This window comes from Metarhizium album (assembly GCF_000804445.1).
Source record: "Metarhizium album ARSEF 1941 chromosome Unknown scaffold_12, whole genome shotgun sequence".
Taxonomy (NCBI): Eukaryota; Fungi; Ascomycota; class Sordariomycetes; order Hypocreales; family Clavicipitaceae; genus Metarhizium; species Metarhizium album.
In genome coordinates this window covers 678,947-697,276 of record NW_024467586.1, presented here as the reverse complement: position 1 = coordinate 697,276, position 18,330 = coordinate 678,947, and the positions used below count along the sequence as shown (strand labels likewise).

Here is an 18,330-nt window from a genome sequence, read left to right as displayed (position 1 = left end):
CTAATACGTCTCACCCAAGTCACTCAGTCGTCTGCCGCTCGAGGTGCCAGGCCGCGTAGGACCGACGCCTGTGCTGGTCCGCCTGCCACCGGGGCCACCTCCGCTTTGCCGTCTTGCGCCGGGGGTGGGGATTGAGGTCCCGGGAACGGGTATGCCGCTGACGGCCCCTTCCATCTCAAGCTTCGAAAAGGTACCGCGGCGGGCGGAAGAGCGGAAGTCGCCTTCGTAATCCTCCTCCATTTCTATACGGCTTATGCTTTGAGAATGCCCGTGTATTGACCCGCTCAGAGATGACCTTGATCGACCCAGAGGCGTGCGTGTTCCCGTCATGGACGATCGTGACATGGGACGCGGAGGTGGCACCATGTCGGTTCGTGACGAGGGTCTCGCGTATGATGATATGCTTGCCCGTGAGTTTGGGCGGCTATAGCTAGCATCAGATTCTGGTGCTCTGTTTGGGACTGGGCCAAACGACAACCTGCTGACGCCGGACGTGCTAAGCCTGGGAACATGGCCAGGCCGCGATATCGATGAACGAAAGTTGGTTGGCGTAGTTTCGTCTGCCACAAGAGACGATGCAGAGGATCCTGCTGTTCGCTTCCGAGAGCGGATCGTAACCGTTGACGGAACGCCAGCACCATTGGCCATCGGTCTGGGCGACGCGCGTGGTGGAGTATGCGCAGGGGCCGGAAGTCTGGACCTTGCGGAATGCACTCTAGCTTCGAGACGCTGCATCTGAGCGGTGAGTGATCGAATGTGTGAGAGCGAATTAGATGCGGGAATTTTGCGCTTTGGTGAGGCGGCCGTGGCCGTGGAGCGTGGAGCCGGTGTGCGAAGATTCGAGGGCCCTCCTGAGAGGCGGCCACCTTGTCGTGCAGTCATAGGCTTCCCACGTGGCTTGGTTGCGCTGTGGTCCAGCGATGGCAGCCGAGATTTCCGAGGAAGAGTGCCGCCATGCTTAGCAGCCGGGGTTGCGTTAGCAACAGGCGCTGACGCATCAGACATTGGCGGCGACGGGGGCTCGTGTACCTGGGAGAGCGATTCGACCGCGGGGAGGGACTTGGTTTCGGGGGGCGTGGTGACGAGCGGCGAGCTGGCCGTCGAGTTGGGAGAAGCCTCAACGTTCTTGTCGAATGTCGGCGACCCCAGGGCTGAGAGGTCGGTGGAGATGGTAGACAAGTGTCGGGCTTCCTGCTTCTTGATCTTGTCCTGCATGAGTTCTGCCTCTATCTTGAGCTCGGCGAGCTCTTCTCGAAGTCGCTGGGATTCGATTCGAAGATGTTCCCGTTCCTGTTCGCCGGATCTGATCTCCTCCTCCATCATGACTCCCCGCTCGATGGCCTGGTTGTATTTTGACTCCATGTCTTCCAAGGAAGAAGTGGTGCTGCGAGCTTGGCGCTCGAAGTCATCATTGGCCACCTCGACATCTCTCAACTTTAACTGCAGCGAACGATTCGAATCTCGAAGGGTGGTGATTTCCTTTTCCAGAGAGTTTTGCGCAGCGCTAGCTTCACTCTTGGACTCTTTATACTTCCTCTGCGCTGGCATGTCAGCAGCACATCTCCGAGCGCTTGCAGTAGAGCTCTCCTACCTTCCACTCTTCAACCTCGAATCCCAAAGTTTCAACCTTTTCCTGCAGAGACCGCTCCTGCTTCTCTGCCCGTTCGATATCCTTCTCCAGTTCCTGTTCAAGCTCACGGCTCGACTCCCGAAACTCGGCAAGCTCGGATTCCAGCATTTCGTACTGCGATTTGTACCAGGAGAGGGCATCCTCAGCCGTGGCTGCCTCACTGGGAGGCGATGAAGGAGGCTCAGCCATGATGTGCCGTGATGCTTACGCGAGGGGTGATGCCGAGCTAGGAGTACTTGGAATTTGGGCATGCGCCGAGTCGCTGCTTCGTTGAGTGATTCTTGCCTTTGAGTTTGGGCACATCGACCGATAACAAGATGTGTTTGTGGGTTTTTTATTTTATTTTATTTTTAATAAAAAAAACGAGTTTGATGAGCTGAGCGGGCAACAGTCGTTGACAAAAGAAATAGTTGTGTTGCCTGGCGGCTGCTGGCGGGCGTGGATGCGGTGTGGCTTTCGAGATGCCAACCAACGGGCGGTTGAGCAACAAAGAAACGTCACTTAGGGTGTTGAGTGAAAGGATAGTTCCGAACCTGGCCGAACATATGCGCAATGTCAGCCTGTTCGCTCGCGCGCGTTGTGACTGCCACCAACATTGAACTTACGGGTTTGTTCCTCCAAAGGGGGGGGAGGCCGGCTAATCTGGATTTCCCCTTTGTCCCGGACGTGGGAGACGGAGAGACGAGACGACGAGTAATGATAATTAAAAGATAAAAGAAAAAAAACCGTGTCTTCTTTCTGGGGCTGTACGCGCGTGGATTTCACGGGTTATCCCCAGCAAACAGCAGGACTTACCTATGTCTATCTGCCTCTGCCTCGCCTTGGTTTGTCGAAGTTGCGTGCCGCAAGCCGGAGCGATGCGGTGGAAGAAGTCAACCGGCTAGTCGTGTTTTGGCCGCTCCCCTGTTGACGGCAAGGTTAGTCAACTGGACCCGGCCAAATTGATTCAATGTTGACCCAAATGGTCCAATGACCAATGACCAAGCAGCCTTCGCCCTGCTCCGGGCTTGCCCCAGCAGCCCTCGCCTGAGCAACCGCTTGGCCCGTTTCGGCTTAGCCCTCGGCGTCATGGGCAACAGCACCTAAAAATACCGCGGCAGGTGCCACCGCTGCTTGTCCGACCCCTCGGAGTCACGTGCGATCTCGTTCGTGACGCAATAAATATTTGCCCACCTGGTGGCGTACAGTGACCTCTGTATGTGCAAATACTTCTTGTCCTTTCTGAGACTGTATCCGTGTCCTTGCCAGCCGGTAACTTTTCCACCTAGATAGGTATCTAGGTTAGCTGGCCTTGCCAGTCGTCGCGTTCGCAACTTGTACAGGGGTAGTGCGAGGACGCAGCGCATCCCCCTCGACAACACAGCATTTTGGTCGGCCCTGAACAGTCACAACAATCCTAGTTTCACCTACTTAGAAATCATTTTATATTCTATAGATAATGATGGATAATTCTGCAGAAACTTTAATCCTCGCTATGGTATCGTGCCCGCCATCCCTCGTATGAACGTATCAAGGTGCCGCACCAACGCTCCCTTCCTATCATACACGCAGCATGTACACTACACACAAAACTTCCGGCTTTGGAACTGCAAACTTCAAAGTCTTCCCCCACCAGCAGCGCCCCACGCTTTCCTGGCCTTTCTGGATCCCGCTGTCGCCGCGCCAAAGTTGTGTAGCCTTTCCCCAATCAAGTAGGCCTCGTCTCGAACCCCCGCTGTCCATCGATGAAACACTCTTGTCAATCCAACAGCATACCTGACCATGACGACAGACACTGCGGCCACTGGGTAGGAATATCTGAATATCGAGGACAGATTGGCCGTGTCGGCTACAACCCCGACGACTTGCGAGGGCGAGAGAATGCCGAAATTGATTAAAAGATTTGCAGCCGTAGGAGGACCAAATATTGCGACAATTGACAGGGCAACTGCGGGAATGACAAATGCTCTAGTGAGGATGTCGACATCCGGCTTTAGGTAACCTCTCCGCATCACAGATCTCACCGCCATGGCAGCTCGAGTGTCGCGAAAGAGTGATGTGATCATCCTGGTTGCAAGGTTGAGGTACAGAAGCCCAAGCGTCCAGGATTGAATAACCCGTACGGTATGGCGCCCAGCCTCTCCCTCCGGGCTAGCCGCCGTCGTTTCCTTCTGTCGTTGCCCGGGTGGATTCATGTAGGTGTGCAGAGGAATACTCAAGTATAGCTCCATCAGTGCTGACACCAATAAGGGGAACACAATATACAGGAAGAAATAGGCATAGAAAAGCTGAGCACCGCGCGTCAGCCCGTGAAGAATGCGAATCCTGGTGTCTCCCCTCGCAATCTCGTGGACGAGCTCGCTTGTCAAATGTCGGAGTCTGGCGAGAAGATGACCAAGGCGGAAGATGGTATAGGCCAGCGAGCCCAAAACGTAGATGCCAATACTGAATGCGTAGATATCATTGGTGCGAATGTGGGCTGGAATCAGCATCTTAAACATGGTTCTGCCGAGCACCAACGGCGCGATAGTGAAGCCAACTCCAGTGACAGCGGCAAATAGCCAGATGAAAAGGATGAACAAGAACACCCGGGCGCGGAAGTTTGGTGGCACGTAGACCAGTTGGTACTGGGCGGAGGCGTACATGTCGTCGTCCGCGTTGCCGTCCTTTCGGCGATTGCGTTCGGAGACTGTCAGGAAAACCCGTTGACCCTTGGGAATCTTGACTCTGTCCGATGCGGGAGCACGAACAAATCTGCCGCTCTTCTTGAGTTGACCTGTCTTGACAAGGTGGGCCTTTTTGTGCGTCATATCCCTCGTTTCCCCTTCCGATATGGATGGGTTCGGTCTAGCATCCCCGCCGTCAAATGTGTCTCTCCAAGTCTTGGGTATGACGGCGTTATGCTCATCAAGCTCGAGGAGTAATGACTTGAAAGGTGGAACTTGACCTCTCAACTCAGGGCTGAGATGGAGAATGCCTTCTTCGTCGATACGTCGTTCGCCAAATAGAAAGTATGTCAAGCGGAGGCCGCGGGCGCACTTTCGGAACCACCAGGTGTACATGGCGTGCAATCCGTCGCCGGGCTTGAAGAACTTGACAGCCAGCGGCATCAGGAAATTGTAGAACAAAAGGTCAACAGGGAACTCCAAGACTGGTTCGTTGGAGGAATAATGGACTGGCAAAACGCCAGGCATCGTGTAGTAGAGGCCCCAGACCACACCGCCGAGACAGACAATGACCAAAGCGCCGTACACGAAAGCGGAAAAGAGAATCTTGCGCAGCTGTGTTGTCAGATTTCGCTCTAATACGTCCCGTACAGGGTGGAACTCGGGATCGTCTGGATCTCTAATAAAGTCTGTGTCAAAGTACGTTAGTGTCCTGTTCTACAAGCAAACAAATCGACGGACGCCATGGCTTACACAATACGCCTGGGCGCATGATCTTGCGGCACATGGAAACAAAAAGTGCAAAATGAAACATGTATCCAGTTCCCACGAACCAGTGGACGAAGATTGATGTCGAGGGGTAATTGTAGGTAAAGAGAATGCGGGAGTTGAAGGTTGCGTCTTCGAAAAGCGGAAGCAAGGCGCCATCTAGCAAGAGACCACAATATAGAGGAAAGACGAGCATTTCAATGCTGATGATGAGGATGACTTTCATGATACCGCTTGCCTGGTGGAGGGTGTCGATAACGCCCGCTTCCCAAGCTTGCATCATGGCCCCTCGCGAAAATGGGCTGTCTCGTCTGAGGTACAACGCACCAACAGCAAAGATGGTCAGATATCCGATGAGAATTGCCCAGAATCGGTCCAGACCTGACCAGTATGCAAGGCTGGGATTCACTGAGGCTCCTGTGGCAACTTCACCCAGGTCGATCGTCCAGGAGCTTGGGTCCAACAAAAAGGACGCCGCGTCCGTGAGGGTGGAAATGAAAGACCGCAAAGTTGTTGAAGCCGCGGCAACAAACCGCCCGTCAATGACAGCGGTATAGTCGGGTCGCGCAAGAGCCTTGAGGCTAATATCGGCCTGACCGAGAACCCAGCCAATATTCTCTTTGAGCACATTCAAAGACTCATGACTGATTGCTGAGAAGTTCTGTACTTCGGAAGCGGTCAAAGGGAACTCCATGAGAGCATATTCCACAACTCTGGTCCCAGCGCCAGTCCACAGTCCCCAACATGCCTTTCTGGCAGACACAATCTGAGCACCCATGGTACCTCCAATAACACTCGTGAACATGTCGACAATGTTCAGTGTACACCAAGAACCAAACCCACCAATCATCATCGCGGCATCTTGGATTAGTTTGGAGAGACCCATGAGCATCCGTACAAGGAGGATAGGATTGGCCATGATCCAAACGGAAAAGCGCCCTATGTTATAAGGGATGAAAATGCAAGTGAATATAGTCAGTGATACGAGAACAGCACAGAAGATGGCATTTTGGAACAGTCCGACAATGGGACCACGCATGCCCAAGAGCTCCATTACGCCTTCAAAATCCTCAAGATCTTCGATGGCCTCAGCGTCCATGGCTGCGGCAGCGGCAGCGTCGACTTCGCCAGCGTTTGGTTCCGCGTTGGCATCCGCGGGTCCAGCAATAGGCACGTCAACCCACGCGTCTTCTGCCCCATCGTCGTCGCCAGCAGCAGCGGGCTCCTGTTGCTCTTGGTCGATGTCCCGATGCTGATCAAGATCACCCCACATGAAGTTGGCGATGCGAGCGACGAACCCTCTCTGCTCTGGTATAGGTACAGCCGGCTCCCCTGGAACAACGTGGGCCACATCGCCACCATGACCGATTGACGCAACATCATCGCCATGATTTGAGCGAGGGGGGCTGTCAGGAATGGGAGTGCGGCGCCTCACAATCCCGTTGACACTCTGAACCGGCGTCGTATCTGTCGGGCCTGGCACGAGGGGCGGTGTCGCGCATTCTGGGTCACCTTGATTTGCAGTAGGAAGGCTGTCGAAAGTCCAACTGTTATTCCCCAACGCACTTGCAAGGGTTATGGGTTCAGGGCCATCGGATCGAGCCCGGGGCCTTGACGGGCCAGAGGCGTTTTCGTCATCCGGGTTCGCTGGATGGGGCGAAAAGTCTGGGGACATTGGTATGCGTTCCCTCTCTTTGCCTTTGGAGATCTTCTGCGTAGCTTCTTGTTCATCTCCCAAGGGCACAAGCTGACCCCGATCATTGAGCTTGCTGAAATCTAGAACCCGAGGGAGTGGTAGTGAGGATTGCACATCCTCTTGGGAAATGGGAGGGCCTGACGTGTCTGCCAGGTTCGTTTCTCGCTCCCGGATGGATCGCTGAGCAACATCGACCCAGTAGCCAAGCTTGTCCTCTAAATTTTCCTCTTCGACGATCTGCAAGATCTTTTCTAAATTACCACCAGCCTGACGGTATACTCGTAGGTAGTCAATAACGCTGGCTCGGTTGTCCGAGCCTGCGGCCGCTTCGTCGTGTGCTGAAGACTCGTGTGAGTCTGCGGCTAATTCAGGAAGCAGTCGTTCAGGTGCGATAGCGTTGCGCATATCGGCGTCTGTAGAAGACAGGTCTGGTTCTCCAGTGTTGATGTCGTGCCCGGTGTCGGATCCGAGTGACTCATGAACCTCCAATCCAGCATCCAGGGTCTCGCCATCAGAGCCCATGCCGTCAGATTCTGGGCTATCGTCGTGATCGTGATTGTCCTCGCCATTGTCGTCGTCGTCGTCGTCGTCGCCGCCGCCGCCGCCATTATCGTCACGTATCTCTGCGTCAACTGGCTGCTGGGCAGGGGCCGGCGGGTTGTTGTTTTCTTGGTCGGCGAAAGCGGCTCGCATGTTGATCTCTGGCTGCTGCTGGACGACATAATCGCGGACCAGGATTACTAGAATAAAACACACAATGACTAGAACGGTGATTATCTGACCCTCAATGACGGTGATGACCGTGCGGTTCACGGTCGCACTGCGAGTGAAGTTTCTCAGGAAGCCGACATCGCTCAGCAGTGTTGCTGAAAAGGAGCCAGCCGTGCTGTTTAGGAAGGTGATTTTATCAACGACGGTGGTACTGTCGCTTTGGTTGGGGGTATTTAGCGGATACGGAGGACTTGCGGCACAAGTAGGTGCAGGACCAAGTACCACAGGCTTGACGAGCGAGTGTCGTGATGCAAATGGTCCGGCACCCAGGCCCTCGTCGCTGACCCAAAACAGGAAGGCCCAGACAACCCGCATGAAATACGGCAGCCAGCACACCCACACGCTGATGGTCACGGCGGCGCGAAGCCATAGCAAGGCGTTTCGTACTAGATATCTTGCCATGTGCTCGAGGAATATGTGAACCGGGAGCGACTGCGGCATGTCCGGCGCGTATAATTTAGTGAAGCGGAAAGAGGTCTTGCAAAGCTCGCAGTATTTCTTTTGCGAATGTGAGAGCCACTCCATCAAACAGTCCTGGTGAACGAATTTGATGCTGCCGCTACACTTGCAAGGGTAGAACAAGGGCTCTGCCGAGGTTCCCTCACCGCGACATATTCGGCAAATGGCGGGGGCCGCATCGGAATGTTGAAGAGCGGCAGCATTTGAACGGTCGTCGAAGACGGAAGGGGACACACCGTGGCGCTGTGGCGGAGATGAAGGGTCGTTCATGATTGATGCTGGTTCCGTCGCCGAGGTGGATGGATTTCAAAGCGTGGCCGTAACCGGACGACGAGGAGTGTCAACGGCCGGATGGTGGATAAATCATGGAGAGGTATCGGTTCCTGGTCGAAGGTAGTGAGTGTAAGAAGTAATGTACGTATTGGGCTCGACTCGGCGCTGTTGTCTGCCAGAGGGTTCGTTATGCGGTGGGCGATGAGGTTGGGCGAAGCGCGGTTTGCCTCGTGGCCGCCTTGATCCGATGAGGAAATGATAGGAGAGTGCGGAGCAGCGAGAAGGTTCCTGAGGAATATTCGGAAGGGAGTCGACGGGATAAGGAGTCGGGAGAAGGGATGCGCAGTTCCGAGAAGAATATATCACGCGAAGAGAAAAATGTGGTAATTTAGCTGTATGGCGTATGGAGTGTGGCCAGAAAGTCCAAGGAATAATGAAGAATCCGCGTCACTCTTTTGGGACTAGACACGAGACAGCCGAGCGGGTTGCGCAGCAGGATGGGGAATTAAAGCGGGACACATTGCACACTGCACATTGGATGCGAAGGCCTCGGGCGTCACACACAAATGACGACGGGGTTCCATGACGACGGCACAACAGGAGCCGTACCTCGCGTGTACGGAGTACGGAGTACTCGTTATGGTTTCTCGTCCGGTCGCTGGCCAGAGCCGGGGTCTCGGCTCGGAGTGCTGACCGTGGTCAGAGGGGCAAATGCAGATAATTACGACGGGACCTGATGGTGAAGGACTGCGGAAGACGGCCGAGTCCGTGACTGGTCGGATGGCTGATTACTTAAGTGCCTGGAGGCATTGCCCGCGTACTCCGTGGTCGTTGGTGCACGTGCTTATTCCACATAAGCTCAATAGCAATGCCAGCCACGGCCTAAGTACTCCGCACTTGAGTACTTACTTGGAGCTGTCAACCAACGCCCTTCCCTCGGCCCTCCATTCTTGATGTCACCTCAGTGCCGCCTGTCTGCAATGCTCCCTCTTCAAATGTTACATCTCGTCATTCACCGCTAGACACTCGACTGGCCGTGACGTCTGTCTTGGATCCCACGACCAACGAGGGCCCGCCCCTGCTCCCTGTTCCGTGGTGTCGCGGCGCCGTCTCCCTCCTCGGGCAAAGGCCAAATACTCCTTGCCCTGCGACAGACTTCTTCGTCCCGTCACCGTCAGCTCTCGCTACGTCGGGGCAAGCTCACCAGACTTTTTGTTCGCCCCCTTCTCTTTCTTTCCCCCCCTCTCCCCCCCTCTCTTCGCCCGTTGCCCTCATCACCTCGTCGCCGTACCACTGGTTTGTTGCCGGGACCTGCTTCTTTCTTGGGCCGTTTACAGACTGCTGGCTTTGCCTGTCGCTCCACTCGAACTCCGTCGGTGTGTCACCAGCCAGACCTGCCTGTGCAACGCTCCGCGCGCAGCTATAGCCGGAGCTCGCGCCAGCATCAGCATCACCAATTGGGAGCACATTGACGGATAGCAATCCGGTTCCTTCAACCATGGCGGTCGCCGATCCCACTACCGATCGGCCTGCCCACGCCAATGGCAAACTGAATGGCCAGCTAACAACCAAGCGGAGGACGCCAAAGCAGCGGCGACTCCTCGGCTGGATTTTCAACTTCGCTGCCAGGTATGTTTCTTCTCCGCCTCTTAAATCGTACCCGGGGCTCTTGGACATGGTCCACAATCATCGCAATTCTATAGTCCGCTAACTTCTTGTCCGGACAGAATTGCCATATGGGCTGCCATTCTCACGATATTTTTCCGCTGTCCGACATCACTCGATTCTTGCGATGAAACCACGCCTTCCATCTGCAAACCGTACTTTCAAGTCAAAAATGCCGTTACGCCCCATGTCCAACCCTATTTCGACCAATACGCCGCACCTTACGTTTACGTTGTCAAACCATACTATGATACGTTGCACAGTCGTGTTCTGGCGCCAACGCGCCAATATGTCGTTTATTACGGCACTCCGTGGACCAGCAAGGGATATGACCTTGCTCGTGCACAGTGGGAGATGAATGGCCAACCTCAACTTGCGCGTCTTCAGACCTTGACCAAGGGTCCCTACGCGATCCGTGGGTATGACATGGCGGCTAAGTTTACCACCGCCAAGGCTTTGCCGGCTACCTACTGGGCTTGGGGCAAGGCCAATGCTTTCCTGGACACGGCCGTGTGGCCCCAGTTGCGTGTTGTCTACGTTGAAAATGTAGAGCCACAGCTTGTCCGTATCGGAGCGCGACTTGCTCGATACAAGACCAAGTCCAACATCACCAACAAGGCTCCATCGGATGAGACACAAGCTGTCAGACCGTAGGTAGCTGCCAAGTCCCACCGGTATTCAAAGCCTGCCAATACTAACATGGAAAGCAGGGCTAGCTCAACAGTATCAGTAGTCTCACCGTCCTTTAGCAGGCCCTCCCCCCAAAGCCCTTCCACCTCTGCCACCACGGCGAACACCGACGAGCCGGAGGTTGCCGCAACCGAAGCAGACAAGACCGAGCCGTCACGATACTGGAATCTCGTCGAAGCCCCAGCTGCTACAGAGAACGAGAGCGGAGAGCGGAGAAACACACGGGAAATGGTTGCTAGTGATCTCTTGACCTGGCAAAACAAATTTGCTTCCCAAGCGGAGGAGGGTGCCAGCGTTATGGAAGACCAAGTCGAACAAATTGCTCGCCGCCTGATGGACGAGAATGCCAGAGTGATCGGAAACGGGCTTCTGACCCAGCTCGAGGACACCATCAAGTTCGAAATTGCTAGTGCAAAACGAAACATTTCCAAAATTATAGAATCTGGCAGTGCGGATGCTCACCAGCAGGCAATATCTGCTATTCGATCGGCCGGGGTGGCCATTAAGAAGAAAGCCCAGCTGATCCGCGGTTGGCGTGAAGATTATGACGCTGAGCTCCAGCAACTTGTGGTTGGTGCTGCGGATGTTCATTTCCAAATTCTCGACGAAACACGAAACCTGGCCTTGACAAAAATCGGTATGAAGTGGGCTTGGACCGACGGCGTCACCTATCAGGACTGGCAGAAATACCATGAGTTAAAGACTGCGCTTAACGACTGGACTGAAGAACTGAAGCAGCTCGTCGTTACGCACCCGACTCTCCTTGAAGCCCAAGAGCTTTCGCACCAGATTGAGGACGATGGCATGACCATGGCCTCTGTCGCTGCGAAGGAGTTGGCTCAATTGAAGGAGGTGTCAAACTGGAAGATTGCAGCTAACGATTTCACCGACAACTTTGATTCCGAGGAAATGCGCCTTGCTGCAGAGGCGGCGACAGCAACAGCGGCGGCGACCAACGCCAATGCCGCAAGAGAGGAACCGGAGGCGCAGGGGGCCACAAAACAAACTCAATTTGAACGAGCCATCAACGTTGAAATGCCTCGAGAGAACATCGGCGCCGAACCAGCCAGGGAAGAAGTTACTGTGAATGCTGATACAAAAGCCCCTGAGCCACACGAGGAGCCAATAGTCCTAGCTGCCCAGGACACGGCAACCACCATCGCTACCGATGATGACAAGGAGCCGGTAGCTGAGCCGGAAGAAAGTCCATCAATCCTTGGTGGACGCACAGAAGAAACGGATACCACCTCAACCAAGGCCCCTGATTTCGTTGCGGACGACTTCGATACCAGTGAAGCAGAGAGGGAGGCCGCCACATCGGCTGTACAGGACCAGGCCACTCTTGCAAGCCCTGCCATGTTTGGAGCAGCGGCCCAGTCGGTCGCGGATCGTCGCCCAGTACTAGACGACGACGAGGCAGATTCCAATATTTTTGCCAGTGTGACGAGTGCGGCCCAGGCAGCCTATTCTAGTGCCGTGGCCGTCGCTGCCGATCGTTATTCCAGCGCCGTCTCTGTTGTCTCGGCACAAGCGGAGGGCACATCGAAGCCGGTACATGAGCAACTCTTCTCGTCTGTTTCCGCCGCCTACGATGGTGCCGTTTCCGCAGCAAGCCAAAAGTTCAACGACGCCGTTGCGGCCGCATCTTCTGGGGTGTATCGTGCCGCTCCCACACCTCCCACAGCAACCAAGAGCAGCAGTGTCCCCGAGTGGGAAAAAGTAGAGTCTGTTGCGGCCCAGAAATTGAGTGAAGGGAAGCTGTGGGCAGAGATTCAGTACCAAAGTGTACTGATTGCACTCCGGCTGGCTACGCCTACTCCAACCTCGCCTTCTGAAAAGTATTATGAGCAGGCCAAATATCACTACTATGCAGGGTTGGGAATGGCACAAGATCGGTACTCGAGTTTCATGGCTGCAGCCTCGTCCGCATGGTCGTCAGTGACGGCTACGGTTACGACTACATCCACGGCTACAGACTTTATGGGTTCTGTCTCTTCCATGGCTTCACTTGCGCAAAAGTCAGCGAGCTCAGCGGCTGGTGCGGCTGACGATGCCGTCAAATCCGCGTATACCGCTGCCAGCAAGGGAGCCATGTCGGCTGCTCAGGACGCCGAAGACGCCATCAACCAAGTAGCAGACGCAGCTGCTGAGCAAGTCGTTCACGTTGCAGAGGCAGTTGCGGACACATGGGACATTGTTGTGTCCAAGATCGCCGTGGAGGTTTATGGTCCGCCTACAGCTATAGGCTGGTATGAGGACGCAACGAAGACGGCCCGGTCTGCCCTCACGGCTGCCACCGAGGCAGTCGCAGACGGCGCAGGCAAACATTTCGACGCCGTCAACAAAATGGTTTCCGAGCTAGTGGATGGAAAAGAGCCCACGTTTCGCGAGAGCGTCATGTCAAGGCTCAGCGGCATTTATTCCACAGCAAGTTCCAACGTGGGCAGCGTAGCCAGCGACGCCAGTTTTGCGGCAGCATCAGCAGGCGAAAGGGTTGGAAGCGCAGCCAGCCGAGCGACCGAGGCCGTCAAGGGATCAATTCAGCAAGCACGAGACGAGTTGTAAAGTATTGGCGAGGGCCAGGCGTAAACGGAACCAAAATGAGGACGGCAGGGTGGGAGGCTTTGATGCAACAAAATTTCCTTGGTATCACTTTTGTTTTTGTTTTTCTTCTTGTCTTGGACGATACCCAGTGTCATGCGGCGTGGTTGTATGGTGAGATTTTAGCATTGGTCAGTGACGCGAAGAAGCAAAGTACCTCGTAATGCAGGCATGGATGCGGGATGCGGGCGGCCAAGACGACGAGTCTTGTGGGTTTAACGAGGTGTCTTGATGGGGGATGCGTGGAAGAGGGCCGAATTTCTGTTGTTGTATTCCAGCGGTTGCGTATGCAGATGCCGAACTAACGTCAGATGAAGCTTGAAGAAACTGGCAAGCAAGTGGTGATGAGGGCAGCTGCCTATTGGTTGAAATCGTGTATCCGGTTGCGAGATGAATATTGTAGTTACTCTGTACGGAGAGTACGTGCCAAGGCACCTGCCTAGCAGGTATGAAGTATGTACTAGGTACCTAGGCTTGCAGGGTCCACTGGTGGTGATGATTGATTGACTTTGGGCAACTCCACCTTGACATGACGAAGATCCGTGATCGTTGGGTGCAAACGTGGCACGGTCCCCACGGAACCGTTGGCCGTTGACGATTCTTGGCCAACTCGGGGACTCGGACTCGGTGGTGAGTAGAGTCCCACGGCCCATCATTGTACATGCCTAGAATGTACTTAATATACATGGCTACCTAATCTAGAACCTACCTAGGTACCTTAGGTAGGTGCTAAGTACTTGGAGGTACTTGGTATGTATATGAGGGTCTGAATGTGCCGCAGACGAATACAGGCATGGTGGTTTTTGATGGTGTGGGTGGGAGAAAAAGACGGAAATTGTCTGTCAGCTGCCAGCATGATGGTGCACGAAGAAGCTGAAGTGGCAGGCGCGAGCGTGGCAGACACGAGTAAGGCAGGTGCGGCAGAATCGATAGTTTGGGGGGCAGCTCACTGGCTTGTACTCCGTACTCGGCTCGCATTCTTCCGTACGCCATCACAAACATGTTTAATTTCACATCTCGACATCTCACGCTGCTCACGCTACTCCAACGAGGACCCGCCGTCGTTTTTGGCTCCAGGCGTGAACCTTGGTCCACCGGACACTAGCCGACACCAGCTGTTTCCGGGGGTTGCTGTGTAGTTTTATCTCTTTTCTTTTTCCCTTTTCCTTGTCCCCCAATTTTGCAACTCTCGCGACTTTGTCTGGTCGCTTTGCTGGTGACTCTTGCTCATCAGAATTGACCAACAACGCCGACACTTTCGTCACGCTGGCATCGCCATGTGCTTTCTTGACGTGTGTGTTTTTCGTCTTTTTGCACAATCTTTGTCTCGGCTAATCTTGTTGCCTTGAGCCAGCAGCCCTCGGCCGGACGAACCGTCGCAACTGTGCGGCTTGAGTCTATTGCAGTCAAGTCTTCGGCCGGAATCCGTTTGCGACTGCCATTGAGGGCCAGTTGACAGGGCTGTTCGATAACCGTGTCGTCCCAGCCTTCGAGGAATCCGTTTGTCATACTTGATGGCCGTGCGCGTGCAGTTACCACCATTTCCGTGAGCCTCTCGTCTTGGCTCTTCGTCTACTCAAACCCAGCCCCAGCACGCCCAAGATGGCTGCAACGGGGCACGACCGGGAGAAAGCCGTCACCCTCGGTGCTAAGCATCGTCACGGCCCTCTTGCGGATCCAGCGACTCCCCGCCGACTTTCTCTCTCTTCAGGTTCAAAGCACGACTCGACACATCGCCGACTCAAGTCCAGACATATCCAGCTCATCGGCATCGGCGGCACCATTGGCACCGCTCTTTATGTGCGTAAAGAATTGTACAACCCTTGATTAGTTTCCCTTCCCAGATTCTTGCTTCCGTCCTGTTCTGGTTCGTCAAGTGCTCATCGTCGTGCCTGGTGGTTGCAGGTTCAAATCGGTAAAGGCCTTTTGAACGGCGGTCCGGGCAGCTTGTTCATTGCCTTTAGTTCTTGGTGCACCTTTGTTCTCGCCATCACCTTGTGCATGGCTGAAATGGTCACGTACTTGCCCATATCATCGCCATTTATCCGCTTTGCTGGCCGCTACGTCGATGAGGCGTTTGGCTTTGCCGCTGGCTGGAATTTTTTCGTCTTGGAGGCGGCCCTGGTGCCGTTCGAGATCGTAGCCTGCAACTTCATTCTTCACTTTTGGACCGAGGCTATCCCTACAGCCGCCGTCATAGTCATTGTCATTGTCCTATATGCTCTGATCAACCTCCTGGCCGTCAAGTGGTACGGCGAGTCCGAGTTTTGGGCTGCCATCGGCAAGGTGCTCCTCATCATCGGGCTCATCGTCTTCACCTTTGTCGCAATGGTTGGTGGCAACCCCAAACGTGATCGTTTTGGATTCCGCTTCTGGAAAGAACCTGGCGCTTTTGCTCCTCTGTACTATGAGGGGTCTCTGGGCCAGTGGCTAGGCTTCTTGCAGTGTTTGATTCAGGCTGCCTTTACAATCGCCGGGCCCGACTACGTTTCCATGGCCGCTGGCGAGGCAGAGAACCCGCGAACGGTCATGCCTCGCGCGTACAACGCCGTGTTCTACAGACTCACAGCCTTTTTCGTGCTCGGATCTCTTTGCGTCGGCATCCTTGTTCCGTACGACGACAAGGAACTGGCGGCCGCCTTTAGGAACTCTGCTCCTGGCGCGGCGGGCTCACCGTACGTCGTTGCCATGAACCGTCTGGGCATCAAGGTCCTGCCTCACATTGTCAACGCCATGGTGCTGACGGCAGCCTTTTCCGCCGGCAACTCATACGTGTACTGTGCGTCTCGTTCCTTGTACGGATTGGCATTGGAAGGCAAGGCGCCCAAGTTGATGACGAGATGCACCAGGAATGGCGTGCCCATCTACTGCGTCTGCTTTGTGCTGTCGTTTGCCCTCCTTGCCTTCCTGCAGCTGTCTAAGAATGCGGCGGCGGTGCTGGACTGGCTCGTCTCGCTGGTCACGGCATCCCAACTCATCAATTTCAGCTGTGTGTGCATATCGTACCTCTGCTTCCACCGTGCCCTCAAAGTGCAGGGCATAAGCCGTGACTCGCTGCCATACAAGGCTTGGCTGATGCCCTACGGAGCGTACTATGCGCTGGTAGCCACCGTCACGATGGTGTTTGTGGGAGGATACACGGTGTTTCTGCCTGGCCGATGGAGCGTTGCCGATTTCTTATTCTCGTGAGTCTCTCTCTCTATCTCTATAACATCAAGCCATGGTGTGTTGAGATGCTAATTTTTGCTTCTTTTTCTTTCTAGATACACTATGCTTGCTCTCTTCCCTGCCCTCTACATTGGATACAAGTTGGTGCGCAAGACAAGGATTCTCAAACCAGAGGAAATCGATCTAGTCAGGGACCTGGATTCTATTGAGGACTACGAGCGCAGCTACATCCCCCAGCCACCAGCGTATGTTTCTTGTGCAAATCATCAACATGGCCGGCCCCTTGCTAACAGTAGCAGGAACCGATTTGAAAAGATGCTAGACCTGTTGTTTGGATAGATAGAGAGAGACATGTCTGTAGCTAAAATACTTGCTCGCGTGTCTTACGCCACGCGCGCCGTCACCACATTGCAGGCCAGGGCTATGATAGAAGCGTCGTCGTATCATCCGGGAGACGCGTGTCCAGGATGTTTTGCCAATGTCTTTCTCGGCTGGGCGTGCTGCCTGTGACGACGACGACGGACGGCTCATGCCACGCGAATGGGGCACGTCGCTCATGTGCAGACGATTGCCGTGCCAGGGCCCCGTCCTGTCTTTCCTGTCTCTCTCTCTCTCTCTTTCGTGCCTTGTTGCACAGAGGACATGCCGGGCGTCTGTGTGCGGCAAAGGGCTCGACTCGACTGCAGAACAAACACCAGAGGCCTTGGTGTAAAGGAATGCCTGGCAAGTGTCTGCGTCTACATGCAACGTGGATCGATCAATGCAGAGCCGACAGGAGCCCGATGGCGATGCGGTCCAGCGATGACAACTCACCCGGCGGGAAGGGAAGACGGGCCGTCAAAAGATGGGCATGTAGGCCTGGTTGACATAGTCGACGTTGTCGTCGTACGACTCGAGGCGCTCGCCGCAGGTGCCGAAGAGGCGGTCCCAGACACGCGTCTGCTTGCCGTAGTTTTGGCTCCTGCGCCAGCCGCGGCGGTGGTGCAGGTCATGGTCCTCAACGCAGAGCTCCATGTCGAGGGCGGTCAGCAGCCAGCTGAGGGTTGACGGGGCGGCAAGATGGACGCGGACGCCGCTGTGGCCCCAGACCTCGGTGTAGACGACGTACTGCTGGCACATCCACCAGGCGTAGAAGTCGAGGGGCATGCCGAGGGCGCGGAGGGAGGCATAGGCGAGCAGCGGGATGACAGCCATGTCGAAGAACTCCTGGCCCTCGTCGGCGTAGGCCGACAGCAGCGGGTTGGGGTGCTTGGTGAGGTGATGGGTGCGGTGGAAGCGCCAGAGGAAGGGGACGTCGTGCATGGCGCGGTGGTAGAGGTAGAACCAGAAGTCGAGGACGAGGGCGTAGAGGCCCGTCTGCAGGGGCAGCGCCGCCCACCAGCGCCACGAGGAGAGGGCGGCGAGCGGCGGCTGCGAGGGCGCGTAGGTGAGCCAGAGCATGAGGGCGAGCCGCGCGCCGATGGTCTTGTACAGCGACCAGACGACCTTGGCGGCGCCGTGGTCGGGCACGCCGTCGCGCGCGTGGGCGTCGCCGTCGAGGAAGCCGTGCTGGTGGCCGAGGCGGCGCAGCGCGCGCACCTCGCGGATGACGATGGCGTTGAAGAGCACCATGTAGAAGTGGAAGGCGGCGTGCCTGCCCATGGGCCACCCGGTCAGGGACACGACGGCCTGGTGGAGGGCCAGGGGCAGGCAGCCGTGGACGAGGATCCAGATGTGCTGCGAGACCTGGCCCAGGTGAGGCACCTTTTCGGACTTTGCGTGCTGGGGGACGGGCTGGTCGAGGGACACGGGGTGGACGCCGACCCAGTCGATGAGCTTTTGGGAAAAGGTCCAGGTGCTGCGGTCTCTGGTTCGCCAGGTGGACTTGATGGAGTCTCGTTGGCCGCGTGGTGTCGTCGAGGCCGTGGCCGTGGCCGTGGCCGTGACCGCCGCGGCCGGCTGCGTGTGCGTTGCTGTCGTCATGA

General features: G+C 55.6%; 5 protein-coding genes across 5 annotated transcripts; 2 read left to right on the top strand and 3 right to left on the bottom strand.

The window, feature by feature from the left end:
• MAM_05213 (nuclear distribution protein nudE) lies at positions 1-1,819 on the bottom strand (the record flags this gene model as incomplete). Its single annotated transcript, XM_040824011.1, has 2 exons — positions 1-1,536; positions 1,592-1,819. The coding sequence occupies 2 exons, from the start codon at positions 1,817-1,819 to the stop codon at positions 1-3; spliced, it is 1,764 nt and encodes a 587-aa protein (XP_040678170.1).
• A 1,406-nt stretch (positions 1,820-3,225) lies between these two features.
• Positions 3,226-8,239, bottom strand: MAM_05212 (E3 ubiquitin-protein ligase MARCH6; the record flags this gene model as incomplete). Its single annotated transcript, XM_040824010.1, has 2 exons — positions 3,226-4,964; positions 5,029-8,239. 2 exons carry the CDS (start codon positions 8,237-8,239, stop codon positions 3,226-3,228), a joined length of 4,950 nt encoding a protein of 1,649 aa, XP_040678169.1.
• Positions 8,240-9,740: 1,501 nt separating this feature from the next.
• On the top strand, positions 9,741-13,162 carry MAM_05211 (uncharacterized protein; the record flags this gene model as incomplete). Its single annotated transcript, XM_040824009.1, has 3 exons — positions 9,741-9,871; positions 9,970-10,557; positions 10,618-13,162. 3 exons carry the CDS (start codon positions 9,741-9,743, stop codon positions 13,160-13,162), a joined length of 3,264 nt encoding a protein of 1,087 aa, XP_040678168.1.
• Positions 13,163-14,800: 1,638 nt separating this feature from the next.
• Positions 14,801-16,705, top strand: MAM_05210 (Amino acid/polyamine transporter I; the record flags this gene model as incomplete). The annotated part of the gene is made up of 4 exons (XM_040824008.1): positions 14,801-14,998; positions 15,104-16,383; positions 16,462-16,611; positions 16,666-16,705. 4 exons carry the CDS (start codon positions 14,801-14,803, stop codon positions 16,703-16,705), a joined length of 1,668 nt encoding a protein of 555 aa, XP_040678167.1.
• Positions 16,706-17,203: 498 nt separating this feature from the next.
• On the bottom strand, positions 17,204-18,328 carry MAM_05209 (Fatty acid hydroxylase; the record flags this gene model as incomplete). The annotated part of the gene is made up of 1 exon (XM_040824007.1): positions 17,204-18,328. The coding sequence occupies one exon, from the start codon at positions 18,326-18,328 to the stop codon at positions 17,204-17,206; it is 1,125 nt and encodes a 374-aa protein (XP_040678166.1).
• Positions 18,329-18,330: the final 2 nt, after the last annotated feature.